Source organism: Paroedura picta, chromosome 2 (assembly GCF_049243985.1).
Source record: "Paroedura picta isolate Pp20150507F chromosome 2, Ppicta_v3.0, whole genome shotgun sequence".
Classification (NCBI taxonomy): domain Eukaryota; kingdom Metazoa; phylum Chordata; class Lepidosauria; order Squamata; family Gekkonidae; genus Paroedura; species Paroedura picta.
This window is the reverse complement of record NC_135370.1, coordinates 34,522,232-34,542,937: the sequence shown is the minus strand read 5'-3', so window position 1 is coordinate 34,542,937 and position 20,706 is coordinate 34,522,232. Positions and strand designations below refer to the sequence as shown.

The following is a 20,706-nucleotide window of genomic DNA, read 5'->3' as shown; positions in this document are numbered from 1 at the left end:
CCACCCAGCTGCATTCACTTTCAGAACATCTCTCCCTGCAGGAAATCTAAAGGCCTTTTAGTTAGCAAGCTAGTGTGCATTCAGAAGGAGTAACTGCAGGAAGGGCCCAATGCGCTTTGTTTCTCTGGCCTTTCTTCACAGAAAGATTAATCATCTGTGAAATGGAAACGGCAAACAGCAAGTGACACAAACTGAACCCTTCAAGCCTTTCCTCATCAGTTTTGTGGTTCTGAATCTAAAAGCTGCGTGTGGCAAGGTTTGCCTTACAGGCAGGTGTTAATAAAAGGCTCTTGGGTCTGAAAGGTCAAACCAAGCTCTTCTAGAAGTAGTACATTTTTAGTGTGCCTCCCCCCCCCTTTATTTTTTCGGTCCAGGGTAATTTATGGTCCTCCTTTAAATATTGCTTTTCTGTTCTTTTTTCTTTTAAAGTATCGTTGGCATCGTAAGTCAACTAAGGGAAGAAGCACCAATTTTTCAACCCCGAACCCCCCCCCAAAGTACACATTTACCTTGTCAATAAATAGGTTAAACATTTATAAATATATTGCCTTAGTATTCAGTACATACTTACTCTTCCCAATCTTGCAAATGCTTTTTTTTCGAGGGGGGGGAGAGAGAGAGACAAGAGGAAAGCTCTTCTAAATCCTTAGATCCTGATTTGTAACTCTCCGGGAACAGGGCTCCCCACGGATTTTAACAAGGAAGGAGCATGCCACAAACTTTTAATGAAATATAACATGTTCTGCCTAAGAATAATCACTTTTACTCTCCTATAACTGATTTTTTTTCCACTCATAAATGTTTTAAAAGTGGCTAATGTAACACCATTTCCTACAAGGAGAAGATCAAAGTGCTATATTACAAATGCATTATGATTAAAAAAGCACTGTGCAGCCTTGCTATTAAATGTTCTTTAAACCCTAAAAGGCTTCCCATAGATCTCACTTGGCACTGCATATACAACCTTTGACAAGTAATGTAGACCATTTTTATTCATTGCCTAAAATTGTAGGCAATTATGTGCGTCACACTGGCCACCTGCAAGTTCTGAATGCCTGCTCCAGTTGTCAGAGCTAAAAACTAATGTCGGAGGGGATTAATCTAGGGGGAGAGAGTCCTCTTTAATGGCTCCAGCAGGTGAAATGGCCCAGCTGGTTACTATGATGAGTGGCCAGAATAGCTTATGTAGAGACATGCAACAAGATTACACATATTTTTTTTTTAAAAAAAGAACACATAGTAGAACTGTCTATGGGCCCTATCTATTTTTCCATATTTTCTTCTATCAATAAATAACGCACTTAAGCTGAAAGGAATGAATTTAAAAGCTATTCGTCGACTTCACTGTTACAATTCCCCCTACCCCCAAACAATCCTGCTTAACTAGTGGAGGAATTTAATTTTTTTTTTTTGCTGATTTTAAGAATTAATGTTACGAATTCTCATCTTTAAAAAGCCATTAACACTGCAAAATTTTCCAAACACTCCATTGTATAAAACTGGTGGCAACGTCTTTGGGAATAAACAGTTTGCATTCTCGGCTCCACATGATAATGAGACAAATGTGTCTTGCAGGTTTGGTTTGTCCTTCAATTATCTCTGCATAGGTAAGCAGCGGTTAGTGTGTTTATGCAGGGTTTTTTCCCCCCTATTCTTATCCAAATTGTTCCGCTGACCTTATTAAACTCCAAGCGCAAAAAGAATTAACACTCAAGATGCCACTCTAGTTTAACTTCAGTTTTTCAAGCGACAAGTACTACGACCATTGTGTACCAATTTCCAAAGGGGCACTCTCTGTCTGCTCAGAGGTTGCCCCACAATCTCCCCCCTCCCCCAAAAAAACTTGCCAAAATCTTAGCATCAACTAGAAGATTTCTATAATTATCCTCTTCAACTGCTTCCCAGTGGCCAGGTATAAGCAGCCAAAAAAATTTAAATTTCTTTTCATATATGCTACATAGCATTGTATATTTTGAAGGATGCTTTATGTAGTGCATTTTTACATAAGTATTGTAGGGTAGGCAACCCTCAGGTGGAGCTTGGAAGATCTTCTGAAATTGCAACTCATCTCCAAACAGAGATCAGTTTCCCTGGAGAAAATTCTGCTTTGGACTCTAGAACATTATACCCTGGCCATCCTCTCTCCAAGCCTTACCTTCCCCACAAAATCCACAAGAATTTCCCAGCTTGGGAGTTAGCAATCCTAAATGTTGCCTTAAAGTGCAAACCACTCTAAGTACCTCTGTATTGAACAGCACAGAAATGAACACGAATGGAGTCGAATTCAGATGTCCTGTGCCATCCTGTCTCATGCACCTGAGAACTACTCTTTTCTTTTTTCATTTTGTTTAAAGGTAAATACGACTCTGAGCACAGTGACTCAAGATAGGTCTTTCCTCCTGACTCCATCAATATTGTTCAAATATCTAGCCTTTTATGAAGTTACAGCGAAGAAATTTTTAAAAGCTGGTCAAAGTTACCAATAAACATCCCCAGAGTTTGCCCATGGATCTAGCAAGGCTTTAGTTGCATAAGCAATTGGGATTTCTCTTCTTTTTAGTCCACCATTCCCTCAAGCCCATCCCTAAACTGAAAAGCTATGTTTCAAAACCGTGGAAGAGAAACACAACAATATTACCACCATGTACTCTAGATCAGTGGTCCCCAACCTTTTTGAGGCTGGGGACCGGCAGGGCAACTGCCCGCCCGCACATGTCGCACATGCGCAATGCGTGGGTGCGGCCCTGATTCCCTCTCCCCCCCTCCCGCATTAAGAAGCTTCCCGGGCCGCAAGCTTGCGGCCTGGGGAGTTTTTTACTGCGGGGGGGGCAGGGAGAGGGAGCCGCGGCCCGGTGCCAAGGCCTTCGCAGCCCGGCACCGGGCCATGGCCCGCGGCCCACAGGTTGGGGACCACTGCTCTAGATCAAGATGGGTAGCCGTTTAACGGTAGCAGTAGAAAAGAGCAAAAGTCCAGTAGCATCTTAATATTTGGCAGGGCATGAGCTTTTGTGGGTTACCACTCACTTCTTCAGATGCAGCTAGAATGTGAGTTCATTTCTCCTATATAGTGGAAAGTGGAGTGATTTCAAATGCAGGCAATTGACAATAACAAGTGCATGACAACAACAGGTGTGATTGGATAAAGTGTAATATGCAGAGGGGCTAGTAAGTGTGGAGAACTCACTATTGGTAATGAGACAGGAAACCTCACTCTTGATTAAGTCCACGTAGATGCTTAGTTATCAGTTGCGATTCAACTGTCATTTTCTTTGGGCTTGTTTTGTGGCAAGCTGCCCTTATGAAGACAAAGCTGATCTCTGTTCTGACTAGTAGCATGTTTGACATCCCTATGAAACAATGTTCCCCAGCCAATCTATTTACTATCATTTGCCGAGGTGGAGTAGCTGCATCCTGATACTCCTCCACCCAGCCTATGGTTGAGGACAGGACCAAAAATGAGAAACAACTAACCCAATTCTAACATCTCCGGGTACACTGGTTATTCTGCATGCAGAGAAACCTCCCACCATAGGTGCTTTTTTCGGGAGGGGGGGGGGAATAACTCCCTGTAGCAAGGGAGGGGTGGCCAATGAATCCAAATAATCACTGTGGCTCTTCAAATTTCCATGGACTACAAATCCCATGAGCCCCTGCCATCTAGAAAATGCCTCACTTTAATCTGCTGTTTATGACACTGGGCAGCAGAACTGTACCAACCATCATTTGATGACAAGATGGTTTTTTCAGTGAACACTTCTAAGTCTGGGCAGGGGAAAGGAGGAAGATACTTTGGATCAAACACCAATTCCTCTTTAAATATTTGAAAGCTTGACACTTAGAGGAGAGCAGGGGAAGGTTCCTGTTGGCAGCAGAGGATAGGTCCCACAGTAATTGCTTTAAATTACATGTAGAAAAGTATGGATTAGATCAGGGGTAGTCAAACTGCGGTCCTCCAGATATCCATGGACTACAATTCCCAGGAGCCCCTGCCAGCGAATGCTGGCAGGGGCTCCTGGGAATTGTAGTCCATGGACATCTGGAGGGCCGCAGTTTGACTACCCCTGGATTAGATATTGGGGGAAATTTCAGTGTCAGATTAGGTCAGCAGTGGAACAGGCTGCCTAAGGAGGTGGTGAGCTTCCCCTTCGCTGGTAGTCTTCAAGCAATGACTGGACAAATACTTATCAAGTATGTTTTAGGCTGATCCTGCAGGGAGCAGAGGGTTGGACTAGATGGCCTGTATGGGCCCTTCCAACTCTATGATTCTATCCCAGCCCTCCTTGGAAGCCACTCTATAATCGCCTCCCTCTGGCAGCCATTCAATAGTGGCACCACTTTGCATTCTCAAAATTCCAAAAGTGTGTGCAGGCCAATTTTTTTTAAAATTTCCAATGTCATTTGTTGCCAAATTGTGTTTCTCCTTTAATGAAAGAACACTAATTTACTGCCTTTCAGTGCATCTCGAAAAGCACTTTCCTGGAATAAACTCCATTTTTCAGAAATGAGTAGGATTCTGAGTAGACCTGGTTAGGATGGAACCTTCAGAGGCACTACTACAGGTAATCCTGCCTTCTGAGGTTAGGTGAGTGGCAATCTGGGAGAAGGTCTTGTCAGTCATGAAACCAAAGCTCCGGAACTCTCCCCACAGGCAGAGTCACCTGTTCCTTTCTATTTAGGGTTGGGTGTTTTGGCCACTTTGGTGATCATGGAACCCCGAGGCAGCCATTGTGTGCAGGTGCCAGCTGGTGCACCGGTGGTGGCGCCACCCCTCCCCTCTGTGGCGCTGGCCACCTCGGGTTTCCGTGATCATCGAAGCAGCCGAAGCGCACCAAAGTGCCCAACCCTACTTCTATTATCACCTTATCCTGGCAAGTAAAGACTTTTTGCGTTTGTCTAACGTTTCTTCAACGATCCCTTCTTCTTAACCAATGTTTTATTTGCAGCTTTTATGTTTTCTCTGTGTTTAAACTCAGCTTCTAATTGTTTTAATGGTCCGTGTTGTGAGGGTTGATTTTAATGGTTTCAAAACATAAATTGTTAGCCACACTGGTCACATAAAGGCAAAAAGGCGAGAGACAAATTTTGTAAATAAATAAATTGATTGTTAACTACAAAGGCACCATATACTATTTGCAAATACATAATCATCCTGGTTAGCACTGCTTTAAAACAGAAGATTCAGGCAACACGATTCTCTGTTTTCATCCTAGCCTTCTAGTAAGTAATTCTCTGCCAAAGGAAAGACCCATTTATGCTCAATGATGTGTGTAAATTCATTCTCTCGGCCAGCCAGATTGCAAGAACATTATAAAAAAAATAAAATCACTTGCTATGTGCAACAGTTAAATCCACAGAAATATAGCAAACAATGCTCAGAACAGAACAGTCCATGACTGAGCTCTTTAAAAAAAAAAGAGCAAATTTGCAAACTTAAAGATGTTTTTAATAGGACAATATCCAGAACTCAAAGTAATATCGTAGACTACTATATTTTGCATTGACATCACAGATTCATGTATAATTTCATACATGTCACCAAATACAAAGCCTTAAGACCATTGGGGATGGCTCCGGAACATTATATGGCTTTGTAATGAAGTACAGTGGCTAAAATGTCCGATTAGGACATGAAAGGCCTAGATTCAAATTTCCAATACGTCATGAAGCTTATTGGGTGATGGGCTAGTCGTTTCCACCACTCTGGGTTGCTTTAAGAAGTGTGAGACAAATTAATTAATAAATATCAATACATTCTGTAGCTATTAGTTATTTTGGCAAGAAAGCTGCAAAGAAACGCATTCAGCTGTGCTTCCTAAACAGTACGTGCTACAATGCCTTTACAGTTTCTTTCAATTATTGCTCCATTAAAAATAATTCCCTCATGATATACTGAATATAACACTTGTATCACAGTCCGTCTATTTTCTTTCCTCCTAATCAAATATGTCAGCTCCAGTATTTATTCTTAGTGCAACATTAAATTAGCACAGGACATTTTTCAAAATTGGTTTACTGAATGTACAAGTCAAGATAAACAAGTCAAATGCTGTGACATTTTAAAGTCTTTTAATGGGAATTTTAATGGGGTTTTAAGACACTGTAACCCGCCACGAGCCATTTGGGAGTGGCGGGAAATAAATCGAAATAATAATAATAATAATAATAATAATAATAATAATAATAATAATAATAATAATAAATAAGATCACACACTCTACTGCATGTATTAAATGCTCTCCAGAAAGTTTCTGAATTCTGATGTTTCCAAAAAAAATCCATATCACTGCCAACAGGCGACTTTACTTTGCTTCTTTCGGGGATCTTCAATTGTTCTGATCAAGATTTTACCCACCACCACAGCCAAACCCCACAGCCTAACCAAATATTTAAGATCTATCGCATGAAAGCTTGCTGAGAAATTGGAGAATCTACAGTACAATGAGGTGGCTGGATGGAGTCACTGAAGCAGTGGGTGTGAACTTAAATGGACTCCGGGGAATGGTAGAAGACAGGAAGGCCTGGAGGATCATTGTCCATGGGGTCACGATGGGTCGGACATGACTTCGCAACTAACAACAACAACAACAACAACAACACAGTACAATTACTTACCCGCTGAGCAACAGACAAGTATCATCCACTCTAACTAGCAAGAATTTTAGGGTATAAGTTATTGAGAATCAGAAATCCCTTTGTCAGACTCAAGAAGAAACGGAGATCTCTATCTCACCCCTCCCACCCGCTGACTGAGATGAAAAGTCTTAGAGTTCAATGTGTCTGATGAAGGGAGCCTTGACTCTCAAAAGTTACGCCACAAAACTCTTGTTGTTATACAGCAGACCAACATGGCTACCAACTGAAACTATCCAACAAGTATGATGGTCTCATCCTGTGACTAGGCAAGCTGCAGGCCTGAAGCAGATCAAAGAATTTGGCATCATCTAGGAATGCCTGGAACTGCAAAAGGGCCACGCTCTTTATATCAACCTGGCCACAACATCAAATGAGATGCTTAACATGTAGTGGAGGAGTCCTCGCTTCTAATTATTGGATTCTGAGGAGGGGCATTCAGTACAGTCCGCATTCCATATTCTTGGCAAGATACACTCATGATTCTCTGCCACAGGATGAGGGGCCAAGATTGCTGTCTTTTAAGCATTTCAAAGGCTGTCACTTAGTGGTCCCCAACCTTTTTATCACCAGGGACTGGTCAATGCTTGACAATTTTACTGAGGCGCGAGGGGGGGGTAGTCTTTTGCCCAGGGAAGTTGCCGCCGCCTGAGCCCCTGCTCCGCTTACTTTCCTGCAGGCGCCCCTGACTTCCCACCGCCCACTAGGGGGTGCTGCCAGCAGCAGCTGCGCAGTGCCACACTGACAGGGAGCCCCAACCATGGCGGCCATCAGAGAGGACCAAAAGTGAGCTGGTAGAATGGCAGGGCACCCCCCGAGGCAGCAGCCGGGGAGGAGGACGAGGAGGAGCCGCAGCCCGGTACTGACTGATCCACAGACTGGTACTGGTCCCCGGACCAGGGATTGGGGACAGCTGACTTAGAGGAGGGCAGGGAGAAATTCCTGTTGGCAGCAGAAGTTAGGACCTACAGTAATGGGTTTAAACCTGATATCAGCTAGATATCAGGAAAAAATATTTTCACAAAGTAACTCAACAGCGGAATTGACTGCCTAAAGAGGTGGTGACTTCCCCTCACTGGCTGTCTTCAACCAGCATTGGACTAGATGGCCTGTATGGCCTCTTCCAACTCTATGATTCTATGACTCGGTTTTTTACCAATTAACTGTGTCAGATGCACAAGTGACCACCATCACTTCCCCGTGCATTTTAAGCATAAGGATGGGATAAAGTCAACCTCCACTTAAAATATTTCATTCCCTCAGCTTTTTAAGCAATGATTTTTAAAGGTCTGAGATTATAAAGTTTTCACAGATTTTGAGAAATATTCGTTTAGTCTACTTGTAGACGATAAAATTCTTTTACTCCCAAGGCGGCTAGTAACCTGTGGGCTACTAACCTGAGCCCCCAGGGTGGGCGGAAAATAAATAAATAAACAAACAAACAAACAAACAAACAAACTTTTGGGAACGCATTGGCAAGGTTATGTGCAGCACTGAGATCATGAATAATTCCCATCTTCCTGCACAAACTCACCATGTTGAATGCCTGGCACTCTTGTGGCATTTGAGATACAAGCTCTGACCTGGATGGCCCAGGCCAGCTGGATTTCATCAGATCTCAGAAGTAGTGTCTGCCTGATTAGTGCTTTGATGGGAGATCACCCAGAAAGTTTTGACACAGAGACAGGCGAAGGAAAATCACCTATGCCTCTTGCCTTTAAAATCCTATGCCATAAATTCAAGTTGATGGCACTTTACACACTTACAAGATACATGCCCATCTTTATTGAATGTGGAGTTACCAAAGTTAACTCAGAGATGCTCTATTAAAATATTCTCTCACTTTTCTACAAAGTTTGCTGTGCAGTATTTTGTTACTTCAATCTATCATGCAAAGAACTAGTCGGAGTGGCTACGTGGGTTGTCTTGAAGGAAGGGGAATCTTTTGCAGCAGCAGGAGGACATGTTCTGTCCAAAATTTCTCTAAACTTCAAGATGAAAAAGTTTAAGGACTGAATGGCCTGCCTTCAATTTCAGAATTCATTCAAACCATCTGCACAGACGATCAGCAAAATTCGCTACCGGTGAAGGCAGTTTTATTTAGGACTGCATTTGACTAATTATGTTGTGGGGGGTTAATTAGCAGTCCTAATTAGCGGTCCTGATGGTGCTCATAAAACGGAAGTCTCATATATTTTTATCATTGTTTTATTTACACTGTAAACACCTTGAATTCCGTAAGGTGGAAAGGCAAGCTAATAAAATGCTACCATAAATAATAAATACTGCAGTGTGTGATAACGAAGTACACAGTCTGCCAGCTTCAGTGGCTGCTATGTCCAAGAGCGCCTTTTACCGGCATCGCCTGATTAGCCAGCTGCACACTTTCCTGAGAAGAAAAGCTGCTTTTTCATAAACTCTTTTTCACTACCCAATGGAGTCTCAAAGCGGCTTACAATCGCCTACCCTTCCTTCTCCCCACAACAGACACCCTGTGGGGGGATGAGAGAGCTCTGAAAGAACTATGACTGGCCCAAGGTCACCCAGCTGGCTGCGTGTGGAGGAGTGAGGAATCAAACCCAGTTCTCCAGATTAGAGGTTGCTGCACTTAACCACTACACTAAGCTGAACCTCTGTGGTGCATACCCTGGCCACTATGGTCCTGGTTACATTTAGATCAAATTACTGCAATGTGTTCTACATTAGGGTTCTGTGATTCGGCCGCTTTGGCGGCCGTTCCTTCTGGGCGCAGCCAGCGCCGCACCGCACCGCAGGGGGGGGGTGCCGGCAGTGGCGTGACAGCGAGCACAACCATGCAGGCGCGGAATTCCGCGCCTGCGTGGTTGCGCCCGCTGTCACGCCGCTGCCGGCACCGCCCTCCCCCCCCCTGCGGCGCTGGCTGCGCTTGGAGGGAACGGCTGCTTCGGCAGCCGAATCGCACAACCCTATTCTACATAGAGCTTTCCTTGAGAAATGTTTGGACTGACTCAGCCTTTCTCAACTTTTTTATCATCAACCAACCCCTGAAACAAAGCTGATACAGGGATGACCATGAACCAACTAAAAGATGCAGTCAGAGAGAGGGACGCATGGCAAAGACTTTCCTATAGAATCGCCGAGGGTCGGACATGACTGAACGGATAACAGCATAATCATAAGCATTTCCACCAGAATGTACTTTTTTCTACACATAATTCTAAGAAATGTTTGTCTCTCAATTCACTTTATATGTAACCACAATTAGAACCTGCAATGAGAACAAGGGATGACTTTAATGTAATAAAGAAATGCACTGAAACAACACTGAGGTAGGAAACATGTCATAAATTTGGAGCTAACGTAGTTCTTCTCCCTCCCCCCTCCCCAGACAGTGAACGACGGGTGATAAATGCAATGTCAAATCCTGGCATAATTAAAATTAATTTCCACCCAACATAGTCTTTTTAACCACTGAAAGCAAACCTTACTTACATATTCAGGTTTTAATTTCTTGTCACCTCCTCGCACAGCCACTTTTTCTAGTTTGTCTATAATGGGCAGGATCATCTCCTCATCTTTTAGCCTAAGTTCTTCATGTATTATTTCAATGTCACGAACTGGTTCAACGCTTCCTTCGACATGCGTGATATCGTCATCATCAAATGATCCTTTGAAGGGAAGATCAAAATCAGATATTTACACACTACTCGCATTTGACAAACCCTTACAGTATTTGCTGGCGTATAAGACTACTTTCCCCCCCTGAAAAACATGCCTCCAAGTGGGGGGGTCGTCTTATACGCCGGGTGCACTTCAGTTGGGATAGACATAGCTGCCCATAGTACTGTATTTTGAGTGGAAATGTTGGGGGGTCGTCTTATACGCCCAGTCGTCTTATACGCCGGCAAATACGGTATACTTACTTAATGGATTTAAGATCACACACACAACAACTTAACACGGATTAAAAAATAAGCCACGTGCATTACAGTCACCAGGATTTTACAACACTTTACCTGTACATTCTTTTTAAAACAAGAATCATCAACAAACTGAATTTTTGGGGTCAGGGTCAATTCCCTCATGATGAGGTAGCCAAATAAAAAGTATCACTTTTATCAGCAACATTGGTTAGAAACAGAACATCCAAACTCACTCATTAAGTGAACAGAGCTAATATTAAAAAAATTATGAAACAGATGTCAAAGAATTCTGAAGTTCTGTCCTATAGTAATGGGTTTCCAAGGGAAACAGGATCTACAAAGGGGGGGGAAAGGCCTGAAAATCATCTGGCAGACCTCTTCCCTGCTTCAAACTACTTTATCACTATGGTTCTGACGGTGATTAGATAATGAACCACTCAGACACACAATTTACACAGCAGCTAATTTCGTCGGTCTGATTTGAGGGTATGGTTTTTAGGGGGCCATCAAAGAAGCAGATGAAGGTGCATTTGTCATATATGAGTGACAACCATTCACACTATCTCAACCAAAATAGTGCTGGCCCTTATTAGAAACACATGCTATTATCACATATTTAAAGTGCAGTTGAAGCCGTAATTTCAAATTGCCAACTGGAAACATAAGGGTAAAACAACCGGATATTACTGAAGCATGTGTACTGACTTTATGCCCTTCGGAAGACATAATGTGGCAACATAATTCAATGGAGATAACTCTTGAGATCGATAAAGGAGAGCACAAAAATAAAACATTTGGAAATATTTCTAAACAGAAGACTATAATTTAAGAATTTAGACCTATTTGTGAATAATTTGCAACACACATTTCAAATACATTTTAGACACTGTTAACATGCAAAACAAATCCCACAAATACTTTAAATGCATAGTTGGGTTGGTTTCCCACCCTCAGCCCCTTCTCAATATAGGTTAACGAAGGTGTTTATTTATTTATTTGTTTGTTTGTTTATTTATTTATATTTTTATATACCGCCACTCTCAAACGTCTCATAAGAACAATAAAATCTCATAAACACCCATTAAAACGTAATCAAATCACAATATCACGATGGTGGATAATAAATATATAACCTACTCCCCTCCCCCTGTCCAGCAAAGGTCTATTCCTATTGTTTGCCAGACTGACTACTTAGCTTTCCATCTTAGAACCGTAAGATCTGAATCTTTATTCTAGATGTATTTAAACTGTGACAGAATGCAAGGACGCTGGGGCCGGAGGATGACATTGTGAGGCCAGAAGAGGCTGCAGCGATGTGTTCCTGCCCTTGCTTCCCACCAGAGCTGAAGGGGCCCATTGCCAAGATTAGCTGCAGGACCTTGAGCTCAGTGGGGTGCTGGTTGCTTACGCCTTTAAAAGAAGCTGCAGTGGGCTGGTTTGCCCTCTGTTCCTTCCACCATGGCTCCAGCTTCCCACCCTGTATTTATGTGACCTTTTATCATATTGTACATCATTCTTTGTTCAATGTATCCTATCACAGTTGGCGGTTATGGTCGTGTGGACAGATCCATTTGGGGGGATGTCGAGCTTACATGCTGCCCCCCCCCCAAGATGGGGGCTTCCTTAAGAGGCCGCGCAGATGCTGAGCAATAGCACCATTCTCGGTTTGGCTGTCTGGCTCATATATCTGGGTGTCAGGGGCAGTCCTAGTAGAGACTGACGACTGCAGGACTCCACCTCACCTACTACCTCCTAGGTTCCCAGCAAGCATTATGCCTGTGGGCCTCCAAGCCCTTGCTAGTGTCCTGCATCCTTGCTATTGGCATCTTGCATGCCTCCAGCCCTTGCTATTGGGATACAGGTTTCCTAGCGGTCTGCTGGCGACAAGATGGCTTGATCTGCCCATGCTGTGCCATGATCATTTATCAGTAAAAGCTGTGACCTACTGCATGCCAAACAACTTTTCTCTTTGTTGTGTTATCATTCTTTAGGATGCTGTGGGCTGATCCTGCATTGAGCAGGGGGTTGGACTAGATGGCCTGTATGTCCCCTTCCAACTCTATGATTCTATAATTCTGCCCTGGAGACTGTCCCTTTGCTATGCAAACACCAGTCTGATAATGGCTAGGGTTTGCATATTTCTGTAGCGCCCTAACAAAAGTCACAATTTATTTAAAACACTTGTAGCCTGCTTTTCAACCCAACTTAGAGCCCTCAAGGAAGAAATAACATGAACATTTAAAATACAGGTTATATATAAATAAATATAAAATATATAACCACCAAAATACATTCACAAGAACAGGGCTGGGCAAAAAACTGGGTATCATAAAAATAGCAAATTTGCTAAAATAGCAAATTATGAGAAAATAAACAACAAAAACAGTTTTCAGGCAAGCTACTTTTGGAAAGCAACTAAGGCCCAAGATAAATTTTTACAAGAGTCTTTGTAACCTATGATGATACTATATAATTCGTTGGGATTCATCTGGATGGTAACGCTAGTACTAACCATCATCACTAGTTTACATAATGATGCTAGTGAATTGATAGCCTTTAATTGATAACTTTAACTTGATGTTGATTTAGCACATAAAGGATGTCCATTTTATAGACAGATGGCTAGGATATTAATGATCTAATAAACTTTTCATCAAGAACTAGTGACAAACCCCCAGTGGGAAATGAGGAGCAGGTGGGAGGTTACAGATCACTGAGGCCTCTGAAAAGTATTCAACAAGGTAAATGAGAAATGAGGTGGATTTCAAATTTAAACATGGAAAGCAGAGACTGCAATTAAGGTGATGTTAATTAGCTGAGGACCAAGCCACTGCGCTATAAATATCAAGAATACTGAGGAACAGAGGGTACAGGATTTTGACTCAGAGCATTTATTGGCCAAAGAAACAGACAATTTCTTCCATCATGCCCTATAGTAGTGGTTCTCAACTGGGGGGTCGGACACCTTTGGGGGTCAAACAACCTTTTCACAGGGGTCACAGCAGGGCGGGCAATTTAGCGCTCCTCTTGAAGGTGCCCGCCGATTTATATACAATTTATAACCGATTTATATACAATCATGAACAATGGAGCTTCATGCCATTGGTCAGTTTCGGTTTAATTTCTGTGAAAGAACACGTGCATAATTTTATGGTTGGGGGTCACTATAACATGAGGAACTGTATCAAAGGGTTGAGAACCACTACCCTATAGGACCTCTGTGTGGAAAACATTCTGCAGTTCAAGAATCCCTTCAAAATCAACAATATCATGGAACATTCTACAAAAGATGGAGGTCAAAACTGAATCTGGACAACTGAAATGTCTGAGCATTTTAGGTCCATTTTTCACATAAACTGGAGAGCTGTATCTCATCTTTGGAACAACCATATTGAAAAATGCAAACACAAGGATAGGCCTCAGTCACAAGTGGGCATAGAAATGTGGGTGGAAAGATGGAGATATTCATATAACTTTGAAAATTTAACAGGTCCTGCAAAAGATATTCTTTTTAAATCTACATAATCTCAGCCACATACTTGTAAAAAAAATCACAATTATTACTTAAAACACAAAATACATTCACCTCTGGTAGGTACATATATACAGTCCTGATTATTATAGTATGTTAAGTTCACCATATAAGGGGGCAATCTCCCAGAGACCACATTGTGCTTATGGAGTGCCAACAGTATCTTTACTAGAGATGGGGACAACCCAACCCATGGGTCTCCGCAAACCCACAAAACTTGATAGTTCCTGGGCCTCGAACCAGGCTCATATGCTCACGCCCCCAATGACCACACAACGACATATGGGTCTTACCGCTCTATATGCATTTGCAGGCTTCTTGGGGGCGGAGTTTCATCCTTCAGCACAACGACGCTGAGCATGTAAAGTACGCAGAAATCTCTCTTCCGGCAAAGATGGGGCTTGGGAGGGTTGTCTTTTGATTTCCATGGTTACTCCAAGGATTTACTGCTTTAGCTTGACGGACATCCTCATAAGCCAAGAGTAGTGCTCCTTTTGGTTTCAATGAGAATGCCTTGCCTGTGAGAGCTCATTACATTCTTTTGCTCTCGATGGGAGAGGGTGAAAGGGAGACATGCGTAGCTATTTGAAGGGAAAGAATTTTGTGGAATTGGGGGGGAGGTTAGAGAGACGGAGCACCTTCAGCATTACTTGTGGATCTTCAGCTGGTCATTTTGGCTGGCATTCAACCCCCCCCAAACCTCCCTCCCCGAGGCTGACTGCCTGTCATTCGGAACCTCATTGAGTGCAGGCAGACATTTTTTCGTTTTTGTCTTTGAAGGGGGGGGGGGGATTTTTCCTGGAAACAATTTCTTCTAATTTCCTTTTCGGAAGTGGGGTGAAGGATCACAAATAGATCCTGATTTCTAGTTACTTCTGTACAAAGTGCTTTTGGGGTGTTTCTGGGTAAAAGCCAGGTCTAGATGATTTCAAATGGATCCTCATCAATTCATATGATTTTTACACTGAAATGAAATAAAGCCGCCTTCATTCTATAGACCATGTCTTGTAGGCAGAACCACAAAAGCCATGCATCCAAAGCATTGTGGTGCCACAGTGGGGCAAAAACATGGTTAAAATACATGACTTCATGGATCCTCATGATTTTTGCACTGGGTCACCCCAAACTCACCATAAGATCACTTCTTCTATCGATAGCCACAGTATACACCACAAAAATCAAGGATCCAAACATTCAGAGCCATACCACAGAGCAAAAACAGGGTTCCAAAAGTCAGATCCTCACGGATCCTCAAAATGTTTTCATCCATTCACCCCAAACTCACCATCAGATCACTTCTTCTATTGATAGCCACAGCTTATACCACAAAAATCACAGATCCAGATCCTTGTGGCGATGCCACGGGGCAAAAACATGGATCCAAAGGTTGGATTCTCACAGATCCTCAAAGTTTTTGCATCTAGTCACCTCAAACCTCAAAGATCATATATTCTATCAATAGCCACAGCATACACCACAAATATCACAGATCCACGCTTTCCTGGCCACATCAATGAGCAAAAACATGATTCCAAAGCACAGATCCCCAAGAATACAGAGTATTACTTTTAGTTACTCCCACATCATGACCCAATTACATATCAGGGGGTATGGACACTTTTAGCACCACAGAAGTCTCCAAATGCACATCTCTGTGGCTCGGCCACGGTGCTAAGATTTGATCCCTGGTATCCTCGTGGATCCTCAGAATTTTGTGTCATGTTTAAAAGTTGTTTGTGAAAAGTGCCTTTAAGTCATGGCCAACTTATAATGACCCTCTAGAGAGCCAACTTGGTATAGTGGTTAAGAACGCCGGCTTCTAATCCAGCGAGGCAAGTTTGATTCCCCGCTCCTCCACATACAGTCAGATAGGTGACCTTGGGCTAGTTACATCCTGATAGATGTCTTGTTGTCTTGTGGGAAGAGGGAGGTAAGTCTCATTAAGTGGGGTATAAAAGTGAAAAGTGGGGTATAAAAACCAACTCTTCTTCTTCTAGGGCAAGGCAAAAAGACATCTTGCACTCATTTTCCACTGCCTGCCTCTGCATAGCCACCTTGGATGTCCTTGGTGGTCTCCCATCCAAATAGTAACTAAGGCTGACCCTGCTTCGTTTCATTCATTCATTCATTCATTCATTCATTCATTCATTCATATTTGTATACCGCCCTCCCCGAAGGCTCAGAGCGGTTTACAAATAACTGAAACTATACATAAAACCATACATATAATAACATTCATTATTATTAATTGATAAACTGGGTAACAGTATAACATAACAGTATAACATAAACAGTGGTAACTCGAACAGGTCCAGGAGTCTTAGTGGGTTTCTGGGGGAGGGGGGGCAGGGGCCCTGCAGATGTTGGTTGGTTGGCCTGGCCTCAGCCAAATGCCTGGTGGAAGAGCTCCCTTTTGCAGGCCCTGCGGAACTGTTTTAGTTCCGTCAGGGCCCTGATCTCCTCTGGGAGCTTGTTCCAACAGGTGGTGGCCAAGATAGAGAATTCTCTGGCCCTGGTCGAGGCCAGGCAAACTTCTTTGGGGCCAGGGACCATTAGCCGGTTGATGGCGGCAGAGCGTAAAGCTCTTTTGGGGGCATAGGCAGGGACGTGGTCCCTCAGGTACACTGGGCCCTGACCGCATATGGCCTTGAAGATAATTACCAGAACCTTTAACCTGATCTGGAATTCAACTGGCAGCCATTGCAACTGATGTAGGATGGGCCAGATGTGGGATCTCCACGGTGTCGCTGTGAGGATCCTGGCCGCTGCATTTTGGACCAGCTGTAGTTTCCGGGTCAAGGCTAAGGGCAGACCTGCGTAGAGTGTAGAAATCCAGCCTGGAGGTGACTGTTGAGTGGATCACTGTGGCTAGGTGTTCCAGGGGCAAGTAGGGTGCTAGTAGCTTGGCTTGGCGGAGATGGAAGAATGCCAGCTGTGCAACCTTCATGATCTGGGCTTCCATTGTGAGGGGAAGCATCCAGGATCATACCCAGGTTCCTTGCGGAGTGGGCTTTGAAGATCTGAAGAGATCAAGGTAGCCAGGGTTGCCAAAGTCAAGGCTGCATTTATTCACCATACATATAAATATTCCAAAGATAAAAAAGAGGTGAGGCCACTTAGTGGGAAAGAAAGACAACATGAGACTTCTACCCAAATTAAAACTTGCTGTATTGAAATACAAATTGTGACACTGAGCCCAGATGGAAAGTTTTGCGTGGGGAGAAGATCATATGGGGTTAGGATGCATGAATTTTATTCACGTATAAATCAACATTCAGAGAATGAATAAATTTATATGCGGTTTAATCATGTTTTGGTTTTACTCTTCTGTGTTAGCCATTCTGTGGGAGTGTTAAGTTCAATTTCTTTCATAGCCCTAGCATTTATGGTGTGATTTTAGCAATGGTAGTTCTTGCTGAAGAACTGCCCATCTGTTGGCAAACAATTCCATTCTGGTTTTTTTACATTGTTCCTGCCTTGCTACAGAGTAAGCAGTAACAGAGCTTTAGGGATTATATTTTGCTGAATTTTTTGTATAGCATTTATGTTTAAAGGCTGCAATAAAATTTTATTCCTAAATCTGTGCTTCAGGGTTCTGTATCGTATAGTTTAGTGTACTGATTTTGGTCAATGTACACTGTGCTTCCAATTTAATTACTGTTAATATACATACCAATTTTCTGTTATGTCATGGTTTGCAGAGATAGTTTGTAGAGATGGCAGAGCTACTCCGTGGAAATTATTGGTGACAGAGTGCTAATATATCACAACATAAGTAGTCGTTACAATTAATGTGAAAAATAGTATTTAAATTTCAATGCATTTCAATGTTTCATAAGAACTGAAATTCAGCAATCTATGAAAACTGACAAAATAAAAATTAAAAACACTAGTATGTTTTGCATGTTTATGACAGAAGCATAAACCTCTGATGCATGAAAATGTACTTTAATACTGCAGTGTTTGTAAAAATATTTTGTGGCTTTCATTACCACTATGGAATGTTTATTAAAAACGTAATCATGTTTTTTAAATGGTTCTGAAGTTCTCCTTTTAAATAGCTTTTGAAAATGAAACAGTCTTGTTTGAAGACTGGCAGTCTTCAAGGAGATACATATCCCGGATGCTTTAGGCTGATCTTGCATTGAGCAGGGGGTTGGACTAGATGACCTCTATGGCTGCCTCCAACTCTATGATTCTATGTAGTTCTAAAGTTCAGTTTTTCAAAATTGTGCACAGCAATAAAGCTCATATATTAAAAAGTAATTTAAAAAACTGTTACCATACCTATTTTTCTAAGTTTTTAAAATTTAATTTTTAAAACATACGTTAAATATGATTCCTTTAAGATGATTTCTTAGTCCACAACAACAGAAACAGGTACAGAACAGTTATACAGCATCACTAGACATGAACTTTGGCAACATGTTTAGATTACATTTTGTTTAATTTGCTCCAATAACAACATACTACAGTGAATTTCCACAGGCTATCAATACCAGTGAGAAGCATTTCCACTTACTTCCATAACTGGAACTTGGTGACTGCTTGCAGAGTACTACATAATAAGCCAGCTTGGTGTAGTGGTTAGGAGTGTGGACTTCTAATCTGGCGAGCCAGGTTTGATTCCGCGCTCCCCCACATGCAGCCAGCTGGGTGACCTTGGGCTCGCCACAGCACTGATAAAGCTGTTCTGACCAAACAGTGATATCAGGACTCTCTCAGCCTCATCTCCCTCACAGGGTGTCTGTTGTGGGGAGAGGAAAGGGAAGGCAATTGTAAGCCACTTTGAGACTCTTTCGGGTAGAGAAAAGCGGCATATAAGAACCAACTCTTCTACTTCTTCAGTAATATCAGGGCTCTCTCAGCCTCACCCTCACAGGATGTCTGTTGTGGGGAGAGGAAAGGAAAGGCGATTGTAAGCCGTTTTGAGGCTCCTTCTGGTAGAGAAAAATAGCATATAAGAACCAACTCTTCTTCTTCTTCTTCTACATAATGTGCTGCCTAACACAAGTTATGTTGTTTAGGGACTGAAACCCATTCAGCTGCTTGTTTCCTTCTGTACCCTCCTGAACTGCTGTGTATACATCAGACAACATTTTCAGGATCCTTTCTGAAAATGTAAGAAAGGAAGGAAGCAGCTGTGCCAATTTACACTGGACATACTTTCTGGGAGGATAACATATGAGGTGCAAGCTGCATGTGTTCAGATGCTACACCAAACTGGACCTTAGCCTCTTGTCCAAGCTGGTTTTTCCCCCTGAATTCTGTAAGTGCAGAATGGCTTTAAGGAGTTCTCTTTGCCCTGGCCGGACTATATATTTTCCCCGACCCAACAGAGGGAGAGGCTACCTGCTCAAAAACCTGGATAGAAGGTTGCAGAACTTACAGTTCTCTCTTTGCCTTTCAACATCTGGAGCCCTCCCAAAAGCTGAAACCACAGCAACAGGCTGTTCAGGATGGCTGGGGGGGATGAGCTGGTTTTATTTCCTTTTCCTGTCAAGCAGCTGATTTGAGGGATGGTTTACTTTGTGAAAAGACCAGTGGCTGTACTCTGCATTGGATAAGGAGAACAACAGTGCAGGCAGTGAGAGAATATATTGCTCTAACTTACAGAATCTCAGGGGAGGGTTAATAGCAAGCCAAGGGGAATGGATGTGTTCTAACACATCACTTCTGGGGTTTCTCAAAGCCTGAAGAATGTTTCAGCCGTTTCTCAATTATATAAATGTTGAGAAAGGCTGCCCTACAGGATCATCGTATGTTGATTGTGACTTGATGGCACATCCCACCACCAAACATACAGTGTCACCTCCCCTGGCAAAACACACAACATATATACTTTGGTTACACCTGTATGAATGGTTCCAGGGGTGGGCCAGTTGTGGCCCTCCAGCTGTCCATGGAGCTCCTTTCAGGGGCTCATGGGAATTGTAGTCCATGGACAGCTGGAGGGCCACAATTTGGTCGCCCATGGAACTTTAAACTCGTGCAGTCTGTCAGGGCATCTCTTACCGGTGACACTGGCAGCCACTCTAGCTGTGTTGACAAAATATGCTTCCACAGACAGTGGTGGGGAAATCCTACAGGGTTAGTCAGGAGCAAAGCTGAGTGAGGGGGAGGGGGGAATGCACCTGCTTATAAAAACCTGAGATAAAAGTTGGATGATTCTGAGAGCATGACCCATTCTCTCTTGTGAATAGCCTGATAGTAATTTCTAAGAGGAAGGTAATGGATCCGATTGCACTTGTAATCACTCAACTTGTTTTGACAAACCAGGGGATGGTTTCTACAGCTAGAGAGCAGCTTGGCACCATTCTTGTTCCATTTACAGGCACGGAGCACACTGGCGCAACAAAATGCTATTTCTGCTGGGGCCCTTTCTGTAGTACATTCACAAATGCTTTTGAAGCTTTAATTTTGATGCCTTAATTTCTCAATTTGTGGCATAAAGCGCACGCAATGCAAACCCTCACTGAAAGTTTCTTGCAATGCGCATTGTTCAAACGGATTTGTGCGCTGTCCTGCCCGAAATGTGTAGCAGAGAGAGAGGTATCTTGCAGGACTAGATACAGTGGCAGGGGGATGTTTTCCATGGGCAGATGGCATGAAAACATCCTTACTACATGTGCCTTGCATGAA

General features: G+C 42.8%; 1 protein-coding gene across 3 annotated transcripts in view; it reads right to left on the bottom strand.

Annotated features, from left to right (window-relative positions):
• OLA1 (Obg like ATPase 1) overlaps nt 1-20,706 on the bottom strand; it is a 129,705-nt gene that overhangs the window by 59,886 nt on the left and 49,113 nt on the right. For 2 of the 3 annotated variants that reach the window (XM_077319690.1, XM_077319691.1), the window contains exon 5: nt 10,102-10,277. In XM_077319690.1, coding sequence (XP_077175805.1) covers nt 10,102-10,277 — 176 coding nt within the window. Of the gene's footprint in view, nt 1-10,101; nt 10,278-19,453; nt 19,473-20,706 lie in introns of those variants that run through there. The other variant, XM_077319692.1, reaches the window with a different exon arrangement.